Here is a 22,595-nt window from a genome sequence, read left to right as displayed (position 1 = left end):
GCTGTCTCTGACTCTTCTAGCCTCAGTCTTGTTTGGTGGAGCGAGTAAACGTGGATTTTCCAAAGCTGTGCTCCAGGGCCTCCTTCATTAAAATGATTGGCTGGTTGAAACAGGAGAAACCAGAGCAATTTGGCTTCAGAATAAATTTTTCAAAAGTAGTCTTAATGTCAATTAGTATTCTATTGCTGTGTTTAACATTTGGCTCCTTCCTTTTCCAACAGTCTTTGCCAGCATTGTATTTTTTCTGGAACTCATTACCTTATCAAGTTTACAAGCAAAATAAACAGATAAATAAATAATAATAATAATAACAAAAAGTTGATTTTGTTTGCTGGTTTCAGAATATTTGTTGCATTTGCTCTGAAATACCCAAAGAAAAATACTTTGCTGCATTCATCATATTTATAAATATAATAACAATTAAAAATGTAAAACACCCCAAATTTCTCCAATTTAGAAAGACCTTATGAGCTACTTATGTTCATGGCACTTTTTATATAAATAATTACACCTTAATTTCCTAGAGAGAAAGTGGAACGTGTACTTTATAAATAGGGACAGTAAGGAAAAATAATTCTACCTTTAGTGCCGAAGCATTTACAATCCCTGACATTGTGCCTATTTGCACAGTTAAATCAAACCACATAGTAATAGCTGGTAAATTCTTTATAAGCCATGGATAATAATTTCACAGGAATATTCATGGATGCCTTCCCGAGCCTGAGTGCCAGCTATTAGGCTTGATGTGCAAATTGTTGAAAAGGGGAAAATACATTTTCTTATTGAAAATGAGAATACAAATAAGCAAAATAAGAATATGAGCACCATGCATGCCTTTCTTTCGGGGGGAAAAACACAGCACATGTATATGCTGAATTATTTGGATAAAAGGAGTTTCTCATGAACTCTGGGAATGAATGGTGGGTGTGACTGCAAAAATTACTCAATTCCCCTCAAAAAATAAAAATAAAAATAATCTGATGTTTGGTTTGTAAAAAAGAGTGTGAAAACTCATAGCTAAAGCAAGTGTGACATTTCAATGTGATTTTTCCATGTCTCAAAAAGAGACATTAGAAATCATGTCAACCTTTTACCCTCAAAACCAACACAATGGCATGCCACTTGGTGCTATTCAAAATCTGTGAAAAAGTTTGTCCAAACAAAAGTATTAAAATACAACACAAATGTTTAAATATGACGTTTTCAAACATATGAAGGCTTGAACAAAGATGCCTTTAACTATACTTCTTTTGTTTTCCTTCCAGACTTTAAGTACGCCTGGGGTGAACGGTTAAACAGAGTTGGCCAAAGTGAAAGCTTTACATTTGTGACTCATTCCACAGTCAGGAGAAATGAAAGGATCGATGTTACAATAAGGAAATTGTTTTGGGATCCAGGACAGTGTCGTGTGGTTGTCAAGTAAACATGGTGCTGGTGGAACCTATTATAGATGGACCATTTAGGAGCTTATATTGGCTCTTCTTTGCAGTGCATGGCCAACACATGGGCATCTTTATGAGACAGCTGCTGAAGTGAGGAGTAAAACCTGGATGCTCTTCTGCTCCTGTCTTCAAATTCTTAGTTGACGTAGGCCCATATTGCATGATTATTTTGACAGTAATGAACTTTTTTCCTCTTGGACCTTGCTTTTGTTTTGATCTTGAAGTGAAGGTAGCTCTGTGTTCCAGAGAGAGGTCACCTTTCCCCCGGCCCGATGAACTCTCGCTGATACTCGTCTGCTGGAAGAATTTCAGCTGGTTCTGAAAGAGGCCCATTATTTCAGCAGGATTTTCTAAATTCAGCAAGTTTACCTGGCAAAACATGAGCTCTTTATAAATAAAACATTTTATTGTATCAATTCTGCAGTCAAATTATAGAGTAATGAAAGGTTTATAAGCATAGCTCCTATTTAACTTTACACATAAAAATCTGAGTATTTCACACTTAGGATTCTATTCTATTCTATTCATGTAGAGTACAGTTTAGTAAACGTTCAAGTAAATTTTATTAACGACAATTATATTTTATTATTTAAATTATTCTGTTCAGTTCTATAATATTTTAAAAATAATAATTATTAAACCTAATTATTTAATAAATGTTTTTATTCGATTAGTTCTACTTTAACTTTATTATTAGAACTGCAGATTACAGTTGAACAAATTTTTTTAAACTAGCGTATTCTTTTTTAATTGTTATGTTTTATTCTATTATAGTAGAAGTAGATTAAATTTCAGTTTTATTCGTTACATTTATTCTTTTATGTTATATTGTACAATTAGCTATATTTTGTTATCTTTTGTTATCCTTATTCTATCACATTCTATTAGCGCAGGGTAGTCAAGTATTTTTTTTATTCAATTGCATTTTATTTACATTTATTCTTTTCTGTTCTGGTTTACAAAAGAGTAAGTTTTATATCATTAAATCTAATTGTTTTCCACCTTATTTATTCTGTTAGTACTTATTTTAACTTTATTATTTTCTAGAAGAGTACAGCTGAGTCAGTTTTATAAGTTAAACTATTGTTTTCTGTTTTGTTAACTTTATTCTATTATATTCTATTAGCGTAAACATCTTTAGAAAGCAAACATCATTTAATTTAAAACAGAATATTCCCTTTGATAGGCTACTGTGTGACGCCTGTAGATGCAGCCCGTGGCGCTATGGACTGTGTGTGAACGCACCTTATTAAATAAAGTTTTTTCCTGTTTTGAAGCGCGTCCTCTTCCGTTGTCAATATGGCGGAATACGATCTGACCACCCGAATAGCCAACTTTTTGGATAGGCATCTCGTTTTCCCACTGCTGGAATTCCTCTCAGTAAAAGAGGTACAAGTGCAACGTACATTCGTGTTTGAAAAAGCGCTGTAACCGTTTGTTTGTAGAAGGCGGCAAAAGTAGTACCACGTGCGCGCGGTAGTTTAGCCACGATAGTGGTGCCGCACCGGCAAGTCCGTTTTTTTTTTAAATCACGTAACTCACGATTTCGACGAGTATCGACAGAGCCAACAAACTTTGACATGAATAAAAGTTTATTCATAATATAATTAACCCTTCTGTTGATTGTTTGCTAGTAAGCTGCCTAACTGGACAGTATTGTAAGCAGCTAGGGAGAGTTTATCACAGCTGATAGATCTGTCAGTTGTTCTTGGCTTGCCATTCTTTTTTAATCCAGTGCTGCTTTGTTTACATTTATCTTCTACGCTCGTGTGTTGTGATGTTGTTTCATTGTTTTCATATAGTTTTCATAAGATATATAACTGGTGATATTTGACAAAGATGAGGTTTTGTTGTAGTTGCAAAAATGACTTCGAAGTGATAGCCTTAAAAGAATCAGTAAAATTGTTGAAAAAACGTGTATGTTCTAGCAAAAGCGTTTCTGAATTTGCATTGCATTTACATTATAGCTGTTCCAGTTTGTTGCAACAAGAATCGTGTTAAGAAAAATATATACAAAATAAAATTTCTGCATTACCCCTAAATAGATGTTATTGAAGTCGTGAATGTACTGTTTATGTTTCCATCACTGTTTGCTAGATCTACAATGACAACGAGCTCCTCCATGGAAAGCTGGAACTCCTCAGTGACACCAACATGGTGGACTTTGCCATGGATGTGTACAGGAATTTATTTCCTGACAAAGAAATACCCAACTGTGAGTGGATTAACTTCTAATGGCTTTCTGTGATGCATGAGAATTGACTTTGAGATTCATATAAAAAGAATGTATCATCTGCACTTGTCCAGCTCTCAGAGAAAAGAGGACTGAAGTTGTCGCTCAACTGAAACAACTGCAATCTGAGACCGAGCCGATTGTGAAGGTGTTTGAGGACCCAGAAACCATGAGGCAGATGCAGTCAACAAGGTAAATGCTGAAATTATACATGTACTAACAGTGTAACATCTTCAGTCGTCTTTGTCAAATACCATGTCTTGTCATTGTATTTATTAAAAGGTTATATTGTTGTACCTGCATGTCTAAATATCAGTATTCATAAGCTGTTTGTAAGATGTTCGTTTAACACATCTGTCTGATTATGCTATTCTTCGCCTTCTTGGCTGAGACTTGGGAAATTGAATATTTTTTTATTATTTTATTTTATTTCAGTATTTAGAATTTTGCAGAACTATTTATTTATTTATTGGTGCTTGGTGGCATACATGCAAAACATATGTGTTAGTGCCAAAAAAAAAAAAATAAATCAAAGAGATTCCCCAAAGTCTGCTACTTTGGATCATCTACCAATGAGATGTTTAATACACGCTTTAGGGTGTGTTGTAGTTGTCTTAAAAGTGACTTTTCTGTACTTCATAGTATATTGTGTAGACCTGTGGAAGACTGGAAGACTGTGGTGAATCTTTTAAATGTTATTATGACAGTAGTTTAGTCATTTTCTATTCCAAGCAACAGCTAACATGGTGCTTTACTTATTTTGTTGTTCATCTAATGTAAGTTGAACAGTGTTTAATTGCACATAGTTTAGACAAGACAGTCCTCAGGGATGTGGGACAGAGCCCTCCCCGATTACAATTGATACTCCAAACAGGACGTTTGTGGCTCTTTTTCTGGAAGGTCGGGATTACAGTAAGTGCCATTTAATTAAGTGGATGGCAGAACATCAGTGGGCATTTGTAATCACAATCGGTTTGTATTTGATTGAAATTGCCATGTGGATGAGTATATGGTTTCATTCTGCAAATTTCAGAAGAGCAAAATGCTAGAGCATCCTGTGGTGAGTTTCATGGAGGCTACTTTTTGTTTTTTGTTTTTTGATGCTGACTTTGCTGTAATTAAAATATTTTGGTTAAAATTCTGGTTTTCTTCCAGTGCTTGCTTTTCTTTGATGGAAGTTCCTCATTTCTAGCCGCCTGCCAATCTAGATGTTTTAGGTTTAGATATGTGGTGTCTTGGGGATTAGTGATATTTTCATTTAATTAAAAGAAGGCTTTTGCACTGATCATTGAAGGCAGTAGAGATGTTCTCAGATAGTTGTCTCCATTAGCATAGATTTTTAACAGAGGATTCTTTTTAATTATGTTGGATTGTGAAGACATTGTTAATGTTAATGCTCTCATTCAGTTGCCAACAAACCTAGACGTAAGAGACACCATAGCAATTACTTACTGGCTGAATTTTTCACTGTATTTGATGTGATTTAGACCTGATCTTGAGAATGCTATAGGGTTAAATATTTGAGTCTTTTTCTGTCTATGCTGTATGGCAGGGATTTCCAAGCTGAACCTCTTTGTGCCAAAATATTTACTTGAACTATCCCCTGAGATTTTAAGAAAATATTTAAGTGATTTAACAACACATTTGCATGTTCAAATGGCAGATCAAATGATAATGACATTTAGCTTTAATCTGTTTAAGTAACATTACTTTGACTAATTATTCAAAACTGCAAATAACAAATAAATAAATAAATAAAAGGTGATGAGTGTTTTATTCACTTTGGTTGATGTTAAGAATTTACATTTATCATTTAATTTACATTATTGCTGTAAATATATGCATTTTTAATTTTAGTAATTATATTAACTGGGGCTTTGGCGTCTCGCGTGAACATGGTTTATGCTAACTAAGCTTTGTTAGTTTTGAAGGATTAGTGTAGAAATTAGATCGTTTTCTATTGCAAAAGTTGCTGATATGATATGATGAGGACCGTTTCGGTACAGGGCTTTCGGTACGGTGCACATGTGTACCGAATGCAATATTTTGTTTGCGGAACATAGGTACATTTTCGTGTTTCCAAACGAACATATTAAGTGGCGGAAGTCTCCGCGTTCAGCGCAAATCCCGCCCTGCAGCTGATTCTAAGGCCGTTGACACACTGGCTGCGTTGCGTGAGCGTGGCGTTTCTGCTGCGTGTCAGTTGCGTGACACCTGCTTTACGTTTTCTGTGTCTTTACACACCAGAATCGTGCCTGACGCGGCGCTGATGCGCTGCTGCTACTGTAGGTGACATAGAGGGAGGCCGCCGACAGACCAGGATCTTGTCTTCACGACAACAATATACTTCATGTTGAGCATAAATATAAAGCCTACTGATAAAGGACACCGTCAACAGTATTGACGGCAAAATAGACTATGTTTGACAGGTGCAATATGCCAGTGTGTCACCGGCCTAAGGTTTTCAAAAGGTATCAGGCGAGTGTGAACATCACTACAACTAGGAAAAAAACGATGGTAATTCAAACGCAGCTCCCGTCGGCATTTAAACAGACTTTTGCTCTTAATTCCGATCGGTCCAACGCAATAATGAAATCTGAGCAGGTCTAAAAACTGAAACTGCACTTTACACTTTGGAAATGTTATATATATATATTTTAAATATGAGCAGGCCTACAAGCTGGGATGGGTAATGCTGCACTGTAATCATAGTTATTTATATTTTTCATTATATTTTATTATATGATATTGGTTTGAGACTGAGAGTATTTTATTTAGTGGAGAACTTTGCAGCAGTATTTTATTTCTTATTCTTTTTTTATTTTATATATATTTTATTTGTATATTTAATTAGTAAACAAATTGTTAAAAAAAGTTTATAGTAATGAACAACCTGCAGTTTAATGTTTGCATTTCTTTCCCTTACTGTACCGAAAATGAACCGAACCGTGACTTGCGTACCAAACGGTGATTTTTGCGTACCATTAAACCCCTAGATTCAAGGGTGCTGTATTTCTTGTAGTGCGTTCTGTGTGGTTTTTATTCTGATTCTATAAATTTGCTAAGATGTCTTGCATCTGATAGCTTGGAAAATTAATTGTTTATATCTCTTTAGAAAAAGCTGTGTGATTTGAGGTGTCATTCATATTCTTGACACAAACCAGGTAGGACAATGTACATTTCAAAGTTTAATACTTGGGGTTTGTTTGTCAGGGTTTTGTTGAAATTTGCATGCCATATTGCAGTTGTCATAAATTTTTTTGTAGCTGTTTTGTGTGTCTGTTCAGTGCATGAATCTGTTGTCCCCCGCCAAGAGGCCAAAGTAGAGTCAGTAGCTGAGGCCACGATCTGTACTTAGTTATTGTTTAATTGCTTGCTTTTACTAGCGCTAATACCGCACCGAGCTTCTATATATTTTATCAGGCTACAACTGTGTGTTTGTGGTGTCTCTACAGTGAGAAATCTCAGTAGGTGGTATTGCCTTCCCTAGACATTTTTAAAGACCAGTTTCGTTTCTCCAAAACATGCTTTTATCACAGTTCAGGATTAAGTTTGTGGCCATAGAACCAGGCGCAGTCTTAATTAACCCACTCAAATGGATGTCTGCTCTTCATTAACGAGGGACTTTGAAGTTTACTTGTTCGATCTGAATATTTCGGGTTTCGGAGGGCATTTTTCAGTGTCTGAAGTTTCACGGGCCGAGACGACCACGAGGAAGTGCAGATCAGGACTCGTCTTTATTTGTTCTTTTATTTGTTAATGGCTGCTGGTGTGTGACGGGGTTCTTCTAAACCGCGTCGTGGGATGTTAACTGGTTCAGTTCTCTGACAGTGTCGCTCACGGGCCGGATGCTATAATATAAGCAGGTGATAATACGTTTGGAAATCTGTCATGACCATTGTTCAGGAGAGTTGGGACATATGGAGTGGCGATTGATTTTTTTTTGTCTTTAACAGGCTGAGTGTGATAGATGGATGAGCTGCGTTGAATGGCCAAGGGCCGAGTTATCTCGCAGTTCCCTTAGCACTAGTGCATTTTTTTCCTCCATAGCAAAACCTGCCCGGTCTGTTCCTCATTTCAACCCAGAAGGGAGGTGGTGAGAGCTGACAGAGTAAAAATGTAATGTCCTCTTCAGCAGACAGATTAACATGGACTCACTGGTAGTTTTTGGAGATACTAGGTGAGGTCTGAGGATGTTGGATAAATGCAGAAATGCTCAGTAAGTACAGTAACACTGTCTCTTAAATGGGTTTGATGCAAAACTTTTAGGACAAGACAACCATTTTGAAACAATCAGTGTTCTAATCAGTAGATATTTAAAATTTAAAAAGATAGTTTACCAAAAATGTGATGTTTCCAAAAGTGTGTGACTTTATTTATTCTGTGAATCACAGGATATATTTTTAAGAATGTTAACACTGCTTTCTTCCATACAGTGCAATGAATGGGGACTGGGCAAGATTGTTTGGTTAATCCAAAAAAAAAAAAAAAAAATGTATGAATCTGCTCAGCGCTGCGGTTGTGTATAACATGTATTTGGAAATGCACATTTTTTTCCCCCTTGCTATAATTATTATTTACTTGTCATCAGAATTATTTATATTTATTACTTAGAATTTTGGGGGGGATTTGTGCTGCCCTACAAACAAGATTCAACAACATTGAGCCTAAACCAATAGAAAAAAAAGAAAAAAAACTTTTTTTTTTTTTTTTCAGAAAATAATGTTTCCCAAAATTGTGCTACCTTAGTACTGGGACGGTCAAGCTCCCAAAAAAGACAAATATACACCATGAAAGCATCATCAAAGTAGCCCTCATGATTTGTGTTCTGCTCTATATTCTAATCTTCTAAAGCCATGTGATAGCTGTGTGAGGAACAGACTGAAAAGTTGTTACTCAAAATTTGAGTTTTATTGTGTGGAAAAGAGCAGCTTGGATGTTCAGCTATAAAAATCTATTTGTGTTTCACAGAAGTCATAAGGATTGAAATGAGGGTGAGTAAATAACAGTGTTTACATTTTAAATTGAACTATTTCTTGCTTCTCAGGGGATGGGAATGAGATTTTAGACCAATGAGAATGGGATTTCAATAAGGTTGGGACTCTCCAGCGCAATGTTGTAGAAATATAAATCAGACAATTTCAGAATTGTTCTGTTTCTTGTTGTGGCTGGTTAGCTTAGTTAAATCTGATTTGCATAAGGGAGATAGTTAGATTTTATTGCTTAACGCTGGTTAGGACATTGTTTAAGGGAGGTGGCCCAGCATCAGTCAGATGATAGTATAATGGAACAGAAGTAGTACTGTAGGAGAAGCCTTTATAAACAGCCTTTGAACCTCCCCACAAATAAAATAAATGTGCAACCTCCTCTTTCTGTCTGGAGCGCATAGTGACACATGCCTTCATTTGCCGAATTCTTCAGAGGACGGCCACATTTGGCGGAGGTGGTCGTGTGGTAAGCATGGTTAGTGCCGAACATTTTGCCAAAACTCAATGATATGCACAAATAGCAGTAGATTTTTACCTCTCACCTGATGAGGAGACGCAATGTTAGTTTTTCGTTTCTTTGTTACCTTATTCTCTCTTTCTTTTAGTGGTGTTTCCTAAGGAATATTTACTAAGGCTCATATTTAGGCTTATTGGTTTTTCAAAATCCCATTATTAAATGTTGGTGTGTAACTTATCCCACAAAGTTTGTTCTATGGATATGAATGATACCTCAAATCTTGAGTCTGTTTAAGAAATATGTGCTATTATAAGTAAATTGGAATTACTTATTTTGCCCGGCGGACAATAATTTTTTTTTTACTTATTGAAAAAGACCACGAGGCATATACAGGGATCATATTTTCTTTAGATGGGTCAGGAAATAATCTGAAGAGAAAGAAATTATTTATAGCAGTTTTGAATTGTCACCCACGTGATCGCCATACTGTAGCTCAGTGTGTGAAAGTAAAGTGACATGTGGCCAAGTATGGTGATCCATACTCTGAATGTGTGCTGTGCATATAACCCATCCAAATGCACACACACCCGGACCAGTGGGCAGTCATTTTTGCTGTGGTGCCTGGGGAGCAGTTGGGTGTTCAGTGTCTTGCTCAAGGGTCTCACCTCAGTTTTGGTATTGAAGGTGGAAGAGAGCGCTGGTTATTCACTCCCCTCACTGACAATTCCTGCCGAACCTAAGTCTCGAACCCGGAACCTTTGTGTTGTAACTGACTCTCTAACCATTAGGCCAAGACCTTTAGAGCACATTACCACTAAGTCACAGATCCAACCTTCCCTTATTATTTCTTCTGGGATTTTTTAAAGTTATAACATAAAAAAAAATAATATCAGTCTATCGATAAATACCATGCTGCATTAGTGTTACCACAGTAAATTCATGGTAAATAATGGCGATTTGTAGATTGAACAGCCTTAGATTGTATCGTTGCACAGTGTTTCTCCTGTTTGACAGTGCTGTTTCATCTGACTTTAAACCAGGGCTTGAAAACAAAAAAAAAATTCAATCGGTTCACTCCGAGCAGAATCGATGTTTTAACGTTTCTGTTCTGTGTTCCTCTGATATTATTATCGTTCCGAAACTGATTCGGGTGAAAGAAATACCGGTTAATAACGGTATTTTTAAAAAAACAATATTATTTGCCTAATAATAATAATAATTTAATAATAATAAAGTATAGCGTTTTCTTTACTCAAAAAGAAAAGGAAAAAATAGAGATCTAACGCTTAGTCACAGCCAATAGGCTACAGCATCATCATCTCTAGATTTTGGCCAAATATAAGCTACTTAAAAAAAAAAACACTTTAAAGACAAAGTATTTTTAAGATATTCAAAAATGTTTGCTGCATTGTTAAAAGAAAAAAAAACATAAGATTGCGTTTTGAGAGTAAAAAAAGTCGCGGCTCACGTCGCATTTTATTAGCTCTACTAGTTATTAGTTTAGGCTATAAAAATGTCAATCCAAAAACAAATTGATCTAAGGTGAAGCTGATGCTTACCTTTCTCTTTCGGCACGAATCCAAAAGTTTCCATGTTCCCGACGTATCTGGATGCTAAAATGTTATTTAATATAAAGAATATAGAATAATAGTAAATGTATAATAAGTAACGCTGTATATGCGTCCGAAAGTTGGACTCCAAATTTAATTCTAAGAATTAATTTGAGGTTAATATAGCAAATGAAAACTGTTCAGCTTCCAGGAAATTTGAGAAGCTCCGCTAGGCTATTTTAGTTCCCCTCATTCCATAACAAAATAATTTAAATTAACAGTATTTAGAAAAGAACAAGAATTAAAAATATAAGAAGCTATAGCAATATTAAAGACAAACTAAAACTAATTAATTTAGGCTAAAACGAAACTGAAACCAACGGGTGTCACGAATGGGGTGCGGGGATGAACTCCGGTGCAGACAGAATGCACTACACAGGGTTTATTAGTGACAAAAGGGGAAAACAAAACCCACGAGGGGGAAAACAACAACTAGGGGAAAAGACAAATAACTTAACAGGACTAAGACTGGAAACAAACAATAAAACAAGAGTTTCTTCAATCTGGTATTCACACTACAGAAAAAACAATCGACAGGTCTCACAACGTTTAGTCAAGGTGTAACAATGAACCGCACTCGACAGTGAACACAAAGGGATTGAAATAGGGAGACTAATGATGATATAACAGGTGACACAGGTAAAGCAATAATGACAAAACTAGGATAACAAGGGGGCAGGTCAAGGAAACGAGACAACACAAGCACATGGCCCAAAGACAAGGCCATGTGCATGATGATGTCCAAGGCCCCCGGCGAGTGGAGCTTCTCAAAGTTTGGAATAATCAAAGGAGAGCTGCGGTCCTCAGTTGGGAAGGAAAGGCTAAGCATGCTGGCGCTTGAGTATCGAATGCACATGCACCAACGCCGCTGCGTCATCCGCCTAATGTGGTCTCAATCCAGCCCTGAAGGCGGTTCATTGTCATTTGAGATTTGCCTATGATGAGTTCACAGCTGAGCGGACATTTCACTCGCTGGCTTCAGCGTCATATTTGCATATGCCCGAGTCTACTGGAATTCGTGATTGGTTGACAGCAAATTTAAAATATTAAATGGAACGATAAAATAACGTTGTTAACCGTTTCAAGTTTTCGATTCTGTTCGGAACTATACAATTTGATTTCGTTTCTGTTTTTGGTTCTGTTCCTGTCAAAATTCCGTTAGTTTCCGGTTTTTAAATGATTAATAACTTATTGCTGATAAATGGGTAAAACCCATTGGTTCGAAGGATAGTGGCAAAGACTAGTAAAGATTTAAATTTGCAATAAAGGAGCTTTTGGGTGCAGCTCAGCACTGTCATTATTCTTAAATAGTCTTTTAATGAAATCTAAGGCTGAATTTGTTATTAAAACTACTGTTATACTGAATGAAGTCTTTCTGTAAATCATGAGGAAAATGTATGACAGTGATAATTTTTTGCTCACAAAATAATAAATTAAACATGATGTTTGATTTTCTAATGTACAGGGGGAAAAAAAATTCAGCTGTATTTTAACTTTTATCGTTTTGATGCTTGAAAACCCTTTTTTGTTTTGGACCTGTGTGTGTATATGTATTTAATTTTACATTTATGACTTTTACACTTTTGACTATATGTATTAAATGTTATTTAATATTGTTTCATTTATATGAGTTATTTTGAGAACTTTTACCTTAAGAAAATAAGTGTATTTCATCTTGTCTTGCAACCTTAAGAAACCCCTGCATCCCCAAAATGTTTGTGTTTCAGGGACGGGCGTATGCTGTTCGACTATCTGGCTGACAAGCATGGCGTAAGTAATTCTGCTGACTCTTCCACCCCTCTGAGGAGTTCTCATGACACTTCTATGAACCCAGTGTTGTTTTTGGGGGCCAACGGGAGGGGCAACCCTGAGCAGCAACACATTAAATGACTTCCCAAAACCTTAAGTCATTTTCGGGGATTTTATGGCTTGCAGAAATTTCTGCGGACATTTACATTCTGTGGCGAATTGTTAAGAATAAACGGAACAGCTCGGGACCCATGGGTATGGCCTCAAGAATGCTGAGGATTCTATATTTGACTTGACGGCACTCCCACCCCAGCATTCTTAAAACTGACCTGAGGCCTGTCCTCAGTGCACCTTCACTGCACGGGCTGCGCGGTCTTTACGACACAATCCTCGCCTTAACAACCCTCTCGTTGCCACCCTAAGAAAGGCCCCTGTAGCCATAATGACATCCTCACCAGGACTCTAGTTTACTGTGACCACACACACTCACACACACACACACACACAATAAGTGCTCTGTTCTGAGATGCTATGCCAGCAAGCTTCCCGAGCGTGATCCACTGAACTGTCCGTCAAACTGATGATATTCTCTGACCATTACTGTTAGTTAAATTCGAGAATTGCAGTTTAAAATGGTGACATGGATAATTTTGGGGTCATGTGTGGTCACAGTTTGTTGAAGAATAATTTTTCTATACACAGAAGTGAAATACTACTCCAAGCACCAAAATCACAGCCAGTCATTGTTTAAAGCAGGGGTATCTGCAGGTATGAATTAAGGTGTCTCTAGACACGTAAAGAACACTAACCTAGAAAACAGCAAAAAGCAATGGAATGGTCAAATACATCGATCGCATGTTCACATAGGAAAACAACAGAAAAACTAAACTAAAAAAAAAATAATTATTGTGAACGGCCGCTTATTCTCAGGACTCAGTAGCTTCAGTAGCTGAAGTTTTAAAAGATAACTCTCTTGTTTCAGTTGTTTGTAGTTGATTGTCCACTTAATGCATCACACGTTGGTCTCTGCCTTCTTGCTTGTTTTACTGACTAGAAACCACTTGAGACTCTTCAGCATAGGCGGAGGGTGAACCAGTTCCACGGTATAAGGCTAAAAGGAGCCTAATATTAGTGTAATCTGTTAACTATGCACATCATAAACCTGTCTCTTTAGGCAAGTATGGGTGTCATGTCATAAAATATTTTAATACGATACATTTGTATTTGACATGATCACAGTTTAATAAAGGCATTGTAAGTTAATAAACATTTCATTATTTTAATTTCCACGTTTATTCAAACAGACGGTGACAGTGAGCAAACATTTACATTATCACATTATCACTAACTATACAGCCATGGTCAAATGTTTTGAGAAAGACACAAATATTAAGTTCTGCTGCTAAAGTCTGCTGCTTCAGTGTTTTTAGATCTTTTTGCCAGATGTTACTATGGTATACTGAAGAATAATTACAAGAATTTCATAAGTGTCAAAGGCTTTTATTGACAATTACAGTAAGTTTATGCAAAGACTCAGAATTTGCAGTGTTGACCCTTCTTTTTCAAGACCTCTGCAATTTGCCCTGGCAGGCTGTCAGTCAACTTCTGGGCCACATCCTGACTGTTGGCAGCCCCTTCTTGCATATTCAGTGCTTGGAGTTTGTCAGAATTTGTGGGTTTTTGTTTGTCCACCCCGCCTCTTGAGGATTGACCACAAGTTCTCAATGGGATTAAATTCTGGGGAGTTTCCTGGCCATGAACACCAAATTTTTATGTTTTGTTCCCAGAGCCACTTAATTATCACTTTTGCCTTATGTCAAGGTGCTCCATCATGCTGGAAAAGGAAGGCATTGTTCCTTACCAAATTGTTCTTAGATTGTTGGGAGTAGTTGCTCTTGGAGGATGTTTTTTTTTTACCAATCTTTATTCATGGCTGTGTTTTTAGGCAAAATTGTGATTGTGCCCACTCCCTTGGCTGAGAAGCAACCCCACACATGAATGGTCTCAGGATGCATTACTGTTGGTATGACACAGTGACAGGACTGATGGTAGCACTCAGCTTTTCTTCTCCGGACAAGCTTTTTTCTGTATGCCCCAAACAATCGGAAAGGGGATTCATCAGAGAAAATGACTTTACCCCAGTCCTCAGCAGTCCAATCCCTGTACCTTTTGGAGAATATCAATCTGTCCCTGATGTTTTTCCTGGAGAGGAGTGGGTTCTTTGCTTATTGACACCAGACCATGCCCCAAAAGTATTGGCCTCACTGTGCATGCAGATGCACCAACACCTGCCTGCTGCCATTCCTGAGCAAGCTTCGAACTGGTGGTGCCCCGATCCTGCAGCTATATCAACTTTAGGAGACAGTCCTGGCGCTTGCTGGACTTTCTTGGGCACCCTGAAGCCTTCTTCATAGCAATTGAACCTCTCCCCTTGAAGTTCTTGATGATCTGATAAATGATTGATTTAGGTGCAATCTTACTAGCAGCATTATCCTTGTCTGTGAATCCCTTTTTGTGCAAAGCAATGATAACTGCACGTGTGATTTCAATGTTTTCAAGCACCACCCTCATTTTAAAGCTTCCAGTCTGTTATTCTAACCCAATCAGCATGACAGAGTTATCTCTAGCCTTGTCCTCATCAACACTAACCTGTGTTAATGAAAGAATCACTGACATGATGTCAGCTGGTCCTTTTGTGGCAGAGCTGAAATGCAGTGGAAATGTTTTTGGGATTAAGTTAATTTGCATGGCGAATGGGGACTTTCCAATTAATTGCAATTCATCTGATCACTTTTCATAACATTCTGGAGTATATGCAGACTGCCATCATAAAAACCGAGGTACCAGACTTTGTGAAAATTAATATTTGTGTCATTCTCAAAACTTTTGGCCACGGCTGTAATCTAGCACGTGTTTAAGCACTCTCAAAAAACTCCCTTTATTATCAGTGACGCTGTCTACACTGTCAAATGAATTTCTTACTTGCATCGTACATCCATCTGCACTTTGTTACTTATGATAAGAGAATTTTTGAGTGTGCAGAATTCATCAAGAAAGTGCGCACACAGAACAAAACCCAGGCAATTCAGCGATGACTCAGTCGTGTGTGATTTGGTTATAGTGTTCAGTACTGTAAAATGCATACAAATAAATATGAGCAAAGCTAAATGGAATGCCACTATCAACACTTTTTTTAAATTTGATTTTTACTTTATTTGCAACTGTCCAAGTTTGTGGCTTTTTTTGACTAAAGACCACATTCATTTCAGACCCGTGGCCAAAAAATACATATACATTTATTATTTTCATTTTTATTGTGATCATTATTATTAAATTATTTAAATTTTGTGTGTGTGCAAATGAATCCGTGTTAAGTTCGTTAATATAGTGTTCCTGTAGCTCAATTGGTAGAGCATTGCGTTATCAAGCGCAAGGTTGGGGGTTCGATTCCCCATGAACACATGATAAGTAAAAATTGATAGCCCGAGTGCACTGTAAGTCGCTTTGGATAAAAGCGTCTGCTAAATGCATACATTTAATTTAATTTAATTTAATTTAATTAAGACGAAATTCGTCTTAATTATATTCGTTAACGAAAATTTTTCTGTAACTAAGATGAGACGTTGACGAGCTAAAAAAATATCTAATGACAAAGTTATGACGAAATTTATGCCGTGTCTTCGTTAACTAGACGAGACTGGACTATAATGTTATTTGAGGACTACTGGACATTCAAAATGCATCCTATAGGCTATTGTCCTTCAAAATGTACGTCACTGTCATTGGATTGCGATCGGATAAGGGCCGTTCACATATCTAGTCAGTATAGCAGCCGCAGTGGATGGATAGACTAACAAAAACGCGAACTAGCAATATGAAAAAATGGCATCAGCACCCGAAGGGATAGGGATAAGGTAACTAGATGTCCAGTTTTTACCCGGGAGTCACAATTCGTTGTCAATTAACTTAAAGTTAGTGAAGGCGGGATAGGTGGAATCGTGGTGATAGAAGTGTTCTCTCTCTCGCACGCATGCGCGCTCCACTTCCTCAAATACACACACAACAGTCCAAATGTTTATCGTGTAGAGAATCTCACGTAAATACAGTAGGTTATGAATTAAATGAACGTAAACAGGTGGGTGAAAACTGAACGTGTGTTAGTATTTCATGCATGCCTTCCGTCTTAAAAGGACAGCATTCCAAATTAAACACCTATCTGTCATTAATGTTAACCAACAAAAGTTGTTAAATGTATACATGTTAATTAAAACCTACTGTATCTAAAAAATTTGTTTAACTTGTATCTGTTGTATTTGTCTTATTGTGGTTCTTTAAAGAATAATATAATTATATATAATAATATTTTTATAAGTTGCTCCTTTTTCACCCAAAAATTTTAATTGTCAAAATTTATTCACATTTTTCCAAATTCAGTCCTTGTTTCAAATGTCTCATAAACTTAATTGATTTGGTCTAAAGAGAGAATAATTATTGATTATTGTAGTTTAAAGACTACATATAAAGATAGCTACCAAAATACATTTTGGTAACTAAAGTTTGGTTAAAACTATTGACTAAAAGTTGACAAAAATGTAATGATTTTTCGTCGACTAAAACTATGAAAGACTCAAATGACTAAAATGTGACCAAGACTATTAAGCATTTTCGTCTGAAGATAAAGATTAAGACTATACATTAATAAATTAACACAATGATATTTAATTTTATATAGTTTTATTGACTAATAGCTTGTGTTGGTTCATTACCTTTGCACGTAAATACACATTTTGTGTATTTAATCGCACACATAGTGTGCACTGTTAATGTCTGATTTGCATTCATTTTTGTGTTTTAACTTCTGTTATTCCATGCAGTTCCGTCAGGAGTATTTGGACACCTTGTACCGATATGCCAAGTTCCAGTACGAGTGTGGGAACTACTCAGGTGCAGCGGAGTACCTCTACTTCTTCAGAGTCTTGGTATGTGTCTTACCCCACGCCCCTGTCTTTAACAAATGACAGAGTTGTGTTTTCTAGCATTCTCCTCTTGGACGTTCCCAGCGGGGCAGTTTTCAAGAGCTTCATTTTATTACGACACCCTTTCATTTTCTCCTTCGCAGATTGAAGCCATTAAATGCATTCTTGTTTAATAAGTTCTTGTCTAATGGACAAACAGTTTTATTTTGATGGAGAGTTCCCCTGTGAGTGTTAATTAAGCCAAAAGGTCGCCCTATTGAGAGTTTGAATTGTCTCTGCGTAATATGGTTCTGCTTTTTTAGTGAGAGACTGCCAAATCCCATGAGTTATGAGCATTATGAATGCACTTAACATTGTGTTTTCCAAAATGACGCAGATAGAAAAAAGTGGACATGACTCGCTCACAGGTAGATTTTCTCAAATTAGAATCCAAATCCTTTTAATTTTGAAATGGTGTCATTTATCCATGTTATCCATCTGTTACAGCAAAACAGCACTTGAGGCAATCCAAAGAACTAAAAGCTCCTGATCTGTAATTACTTCTCAAAAGTGCCATCCCATGGCTTGTTAAATTCCTTGCAGGTCTTGAGTGCTGAAAAGAACCTCTTCAAGGACTTGGTTAAGAGTTGTTTCAGAGCTATGTTTAGTGGTAGACTTCATAAGCTTATGGGGTTTATGGGCAGTGCTGCTCCTTATAGATGATTGGGGGGGATTTTGTGGCCTAATCACTCTTGATTTGACAGGATTCACCCGTTTTTGCAAGGGTTAAAGGTTACACAGCATGCTGCATATAATACACCAAAAGCATGCTTTTCAAAAGAAAATAACTAGAATTTGTGTTCTTCCAACAGGCAAACCATTTTGAGTGTTTTATTGAGCCAGAATCCTATTGGATAAAAGGATATTTAGGTCACATTAACAATGCAGTTGAATGAATCCCAAATCAAAAATCTTTTCCTTTTTGAATCAGATTGTTTAAGTTCTGATCTGAATAAATCAGATGTATCAGTGTATCAATATCATATTTGTATTTATGCATTTATTTTTGTGATTTCAGGTATTTTAGTTTAGGTAAGTTCAATTTTTTTCATAAATCTCACGTGACATTTGTTATAATTTTGCTTAAATTAACTGGCAAAAATGGTTAGATATGTTAAAACTATCCTAGATGACAGATGACTAATAGATGTTTAGAAATATCTATACTATATAATTTATTGTTATCAACCAATTTTTTTTTTATAATAATGATAATATTATACTATTTATGTTTATTGTTAATAATAGTCATAATATACGTGGATGTATTATAAGCATAAATATATTTTATTATTATTTATTAATTTTGTGTGCATTTATTATATATTTCTGCATGTATATTAGGAAGATTTTAAGTAAAAAAAAAACAAAACAAAGCTTTTCAAAAAAATTTATTAGAATTTTAAAGAATAACATACAAGTGTTTTTTTTTTTTTTGTTCATTTTTCATAATTTTTGTTTCATTAATTGCCTACTGTTGAATTGTTGGCATGGATGAAATATTTAAATACAAATTTTGAGTTAAATTTTTCAATGTTAAACATCCCAGGATAGGATATTTTTTTACATGCTGGTTAGTTGTCGCCTGATGATCCCGTTGTCTGATATGGGTTACATTTAAAAGGCTAAGTGAACAACCTTACCAAAAAATCTGATTTGATTTGAACGTAGAATTGTCTTTCGGTGTGCAACTAGCCTAGAACACACACATAAACACCCACAAGCTCCCTGCATAAGGATGACGACCAATTTACTTTTTTTTATGTTGTTGTCTGGATAAAGATCCAGGCGGTGATGCACCGAGGACCTTGGATTAAATAATTTTCACCAGTGGAATAGTTTTGGAATCAGATAATACCAAAGTAGGTTTGTGGGGGAAGATAATTGCAGTTCACTGAGAGTACTGGCAGTATCCATGTTACATGTGCATACTCCTTATTTCCTCTATAAACAAAGGGCTCATTGCTGGGGCTCTGGTGTTTGTGGCTTCTCTCCCACTGCCTGTAGAAATGAGTGAAAGATGAACTTATGGGGAAAAGCATCTGGATGCTCAGGGCCCAGCGCAGTGCCGTCTAGCTAGTGGGGCGGGGGGCAAAAGACGGCTGGGAATGAACAAATTGACCTGCTCCTTTCTCTCTGGCCGCAGTGTGTGGAGGTAGTCCAGTATCTTAAAGAGAGGTGCCCATTGTCAACGCTGCCCTGGGCCAAGAGTGTTTTAAGAGGCTCCATGTCTGGCTAAGGTATCGGACTCCCTTGCCGGCGAGTGTTTCTCACGTAACCACATAGCCTGCCTTCTCACACGGAATGCTCTCCTGTTTCTTCAGACCTGCTCTCACGTATGATTCATTCAGCCTACATTGTTGTTAAAAAAAGGCCAGACATTTGCTAAGTGATGCTGTGGCAACAAGTGACCGAAAATAAATATTTTATTATACATGGAATTAATTTCAGAGGTGTGATTAAGACTGTTGTTTTGATTTGCAACATGTTTTCCATTTGCGAATGATGTGCAGCATCAGTCACGCTGTTTGTTTGTTTGTTGTGTCCCTGTGGTTTTCTTGGGAGCCAAGGGAATGAACTGTCGACAAGCCTTGATTTTCACCCTTCTGTTTTTGTCCCCCTTATTTGCATATTTATTAGTATAGATACGTAAAGGGATACTTGAGCATTCTGTCTTTATGTACTCACCCTCATGTGGTTCCAAACCGGTATGACTTTTTTTTTTTTTTTTTGTAGAATAAAACAGAGATATTTTGAACAGTGACACACAATGGAAGTCAGTGGGGTTCAAAATAACACTGGAGCCCATTGACTTTCAATGTATGGAACTTGACTTACACAAAGACACTGAAACAATACTTGAGGTTGGGTAAGAATTTGCATCCCTGCTAAATAATATTTTTTTTCCTTCAAAAAACAAAAAGTCTCTAAGGGTTTTTTCTGAAAGTTTTTTGTTTATTTGTATTTTTTAAAGAAATTATAAAATTCGGCTCTACTCATCATAGGAAAACCACATCATTGATATTGCGATCACATCAAGTGCTTTTGAGTAAATTAGACCGTTCACAGCAACCAACCTTGTTTATGCCATCATTGCTTAATCTAAATAAAACAAAATAGCTTCTAGAAATTCTCTCCCTGTGTATGTTTTGAAGCATTCATTGTTATGTTCTCATTTAAAATTCCAGATAAAATGCTTTGAAACTCAATACCTTTTGTTTTCATCAACAGTGGAGAGATGCTTGGAATATCCTTGATGTAAAAATGGATTTAGTTGAGCTTTCTCACTGAATACCTTTTTTACTTTTTGTCCACCCCTGTTCAAGCCGGACCTCTCATCTCCTCAGTCGGCTCCTAGCATGGGAGATGTCAGGCTCTAGAACTCCTCTAGCGTGGGAAACACAGCCATTTAACGAAGGAAGCCAGGCTTGCAAAATCCAGACCCGAGGTCCTGTTACAGCGAGGGCCCGGTGCGAAAAGAGCAACTTATTCATATCATCTGTTAATGCAGGGATTGGATGTTGAGAATAAAGATTAAGTGTCCCGTCGGATCCCCAGCACAGACAATTTATTGTTGCTGGTCAGTCATTGAAAATGTGCCCATTTCGGAAGGCAGTGGAAACTCAAAGGTAACTTGTGGAAAAACCCAGGTATTGAAACTATTCTTGCATGGCCGCTGCTGAAAGCAAGTCAGTGTGCAGAAAGCTGCCATAATGACATGGAGCGTCGCCAAAAGTAGCAGGCAGGGACTTCCAGGAAAAAAAAACAAACACTTTTAGAAATGAAACATTGACCTTTATATTGGCAGAGAGGATGGCTTTTTCCCCAGCTGTCCCTCCGAGCGGATCTCTGGGAGCTTTTGGGGTTTGACTGTTATTTAGACACATCCAACTTGGGAATTTTGATCAAAGTGCTCTACTGTTGCAAGTGGATGGGTGATTGCATCTGTACTGTATGGATTTTTTAAACTGTTCCATGCTACTGAGTGTCAGTATGTAAATCTCAGAAGTATATTTTAACCCACCATAAATGTACTGGACTATCTTTTAATTATATATTTAAGAATTTATTTATAATATATCATTATTATATACTAAAACTATTATTATTATTATTATATACTAATTATTTTGTTATTATAAACTAACTGTATTTTGATACTTTATTGTAGACCCTTGTATCTTCCTGATTTCCATTTGTGTACATACTGTAAATGTATTTATTTGTTGTTGTTATTATATACCTAATGCTTTGCTGCACTGCAAATACAAGCACACTGTATTTTATTTGTATTTTACTTTTTGTTATTGTATACTCTTGTATCGTTCAGATTTCCATGATGCTTTGCAGATGGCATCCTATTTCTAGTTTTCCTTGTGGAACTTGAGAGATTTGTCACAAAATATCAAGTGTTTCTTCCCGTCCATATTTAATGATTAATGTGTATGAAGAGGGATATGTTCGTTCAGTCAAATTTCAGTGTATGCATAGCTCCTTATAACATTCAGAGCCTGACTTCCTGGTCGTCTGTGTGCCGCTATGTCTGTCGTAGGTCATAATCACTGACTAGCCTCCTCCACCTATAGCTCCTCCCCCTTTTATTCATGAAACACACATTGATACTTCAGCAGCTCGCTAATCTGCAACACATTATCCTCACTTTGTTTGTTTGTTGTCTTTTTGGTCATAATTTAAAACCGATTACGTTCCTTTGAAGCTGATTGTCTCTGCAGAGATAGACATGTTTCCATATAAGAAGCTAAATGAGTATATTTCAGGGGTTTCATAACTCGAGTCCGCAGGATGTTTTTCTTTTGCGCCAACTGTTCAGGAGATTATCACAATTACTAGTTAACCAAGTTATTTAAACATTATTTTTAAGGGCCTGTTTCTGCTTAACAAGACTTATGTTATTGGCTTCTGCTGTCAAAGGGTTTTATTCAAGGTAGAAGGTATAGCCTCATGGAAAATTAAATGCCTTTATTTGTCCAGAAAAGACCTACTCAAATACCGCTATCTATCCTCATCCAGTTTTTGTGGTTAGTTTGTTCTTTGATTTGATTCAATGAATTTCTTTACCTAATGTCTGTACCTCATTCTC

At 36.6% G+C, this 22,595-nt stretch overlaps 1 protein-coding gene across 1 annotated transcript in view; it reads left to right on the top strand.

Moving 5' to 3' along the window:
* The first annotated feature begins 2,691 nt into the window (after positions 1-2,691).
* The window catches only part of LOC132103273 (eukaryotic translation initiation factor 3 subunit E-A-like), a 41,994-nt gene continuing 22,090 nt past the window's right edge, over positions 2,692-22,595 (top strand). Inside the window, exons 1-5 of the mRNA XM_059508237.1 lie at positions 2,692-2,831; positions 3,540-3,657; positions 3,750-3,867; positions 12,458-12,500; positions 17,354-17,458. Of these exons, the coding sequence (XP_059364220.1) occupies positions 2,742-2,831; positions 3,540-3,657; positions 3,750-3,867; positions 12,458-12,500; positions 17,354-17,458 (474 nt within the window). The 5' untranslated portion in view covers positions 2,692-2,741. The remainder of the gene's footprint in view (positions 2,832-3,539; positions 3,658-3,749; positions 3,868-12,457; positions 12,501-17,353; positions 17,459-22,595) is intronic.

This window comes from Carassius carassius, chromosome 24, assembly GCF_963082965.1.
Source record: "Carassius carassius chromosome 24, fCarCar2.1, whole genome shotgun sequence".
NCBI classification, from domain to species: Eukaryota; Metazoa; Chordata; class Actinopteri; order Cypriniformes; family Cyprinidae; genus Carassius; species Carassius carassius.
Note: the sequence above shows the minus strand (reverse complement) of the source record. Positions and strands in the feature narration are given on the sequence as shown.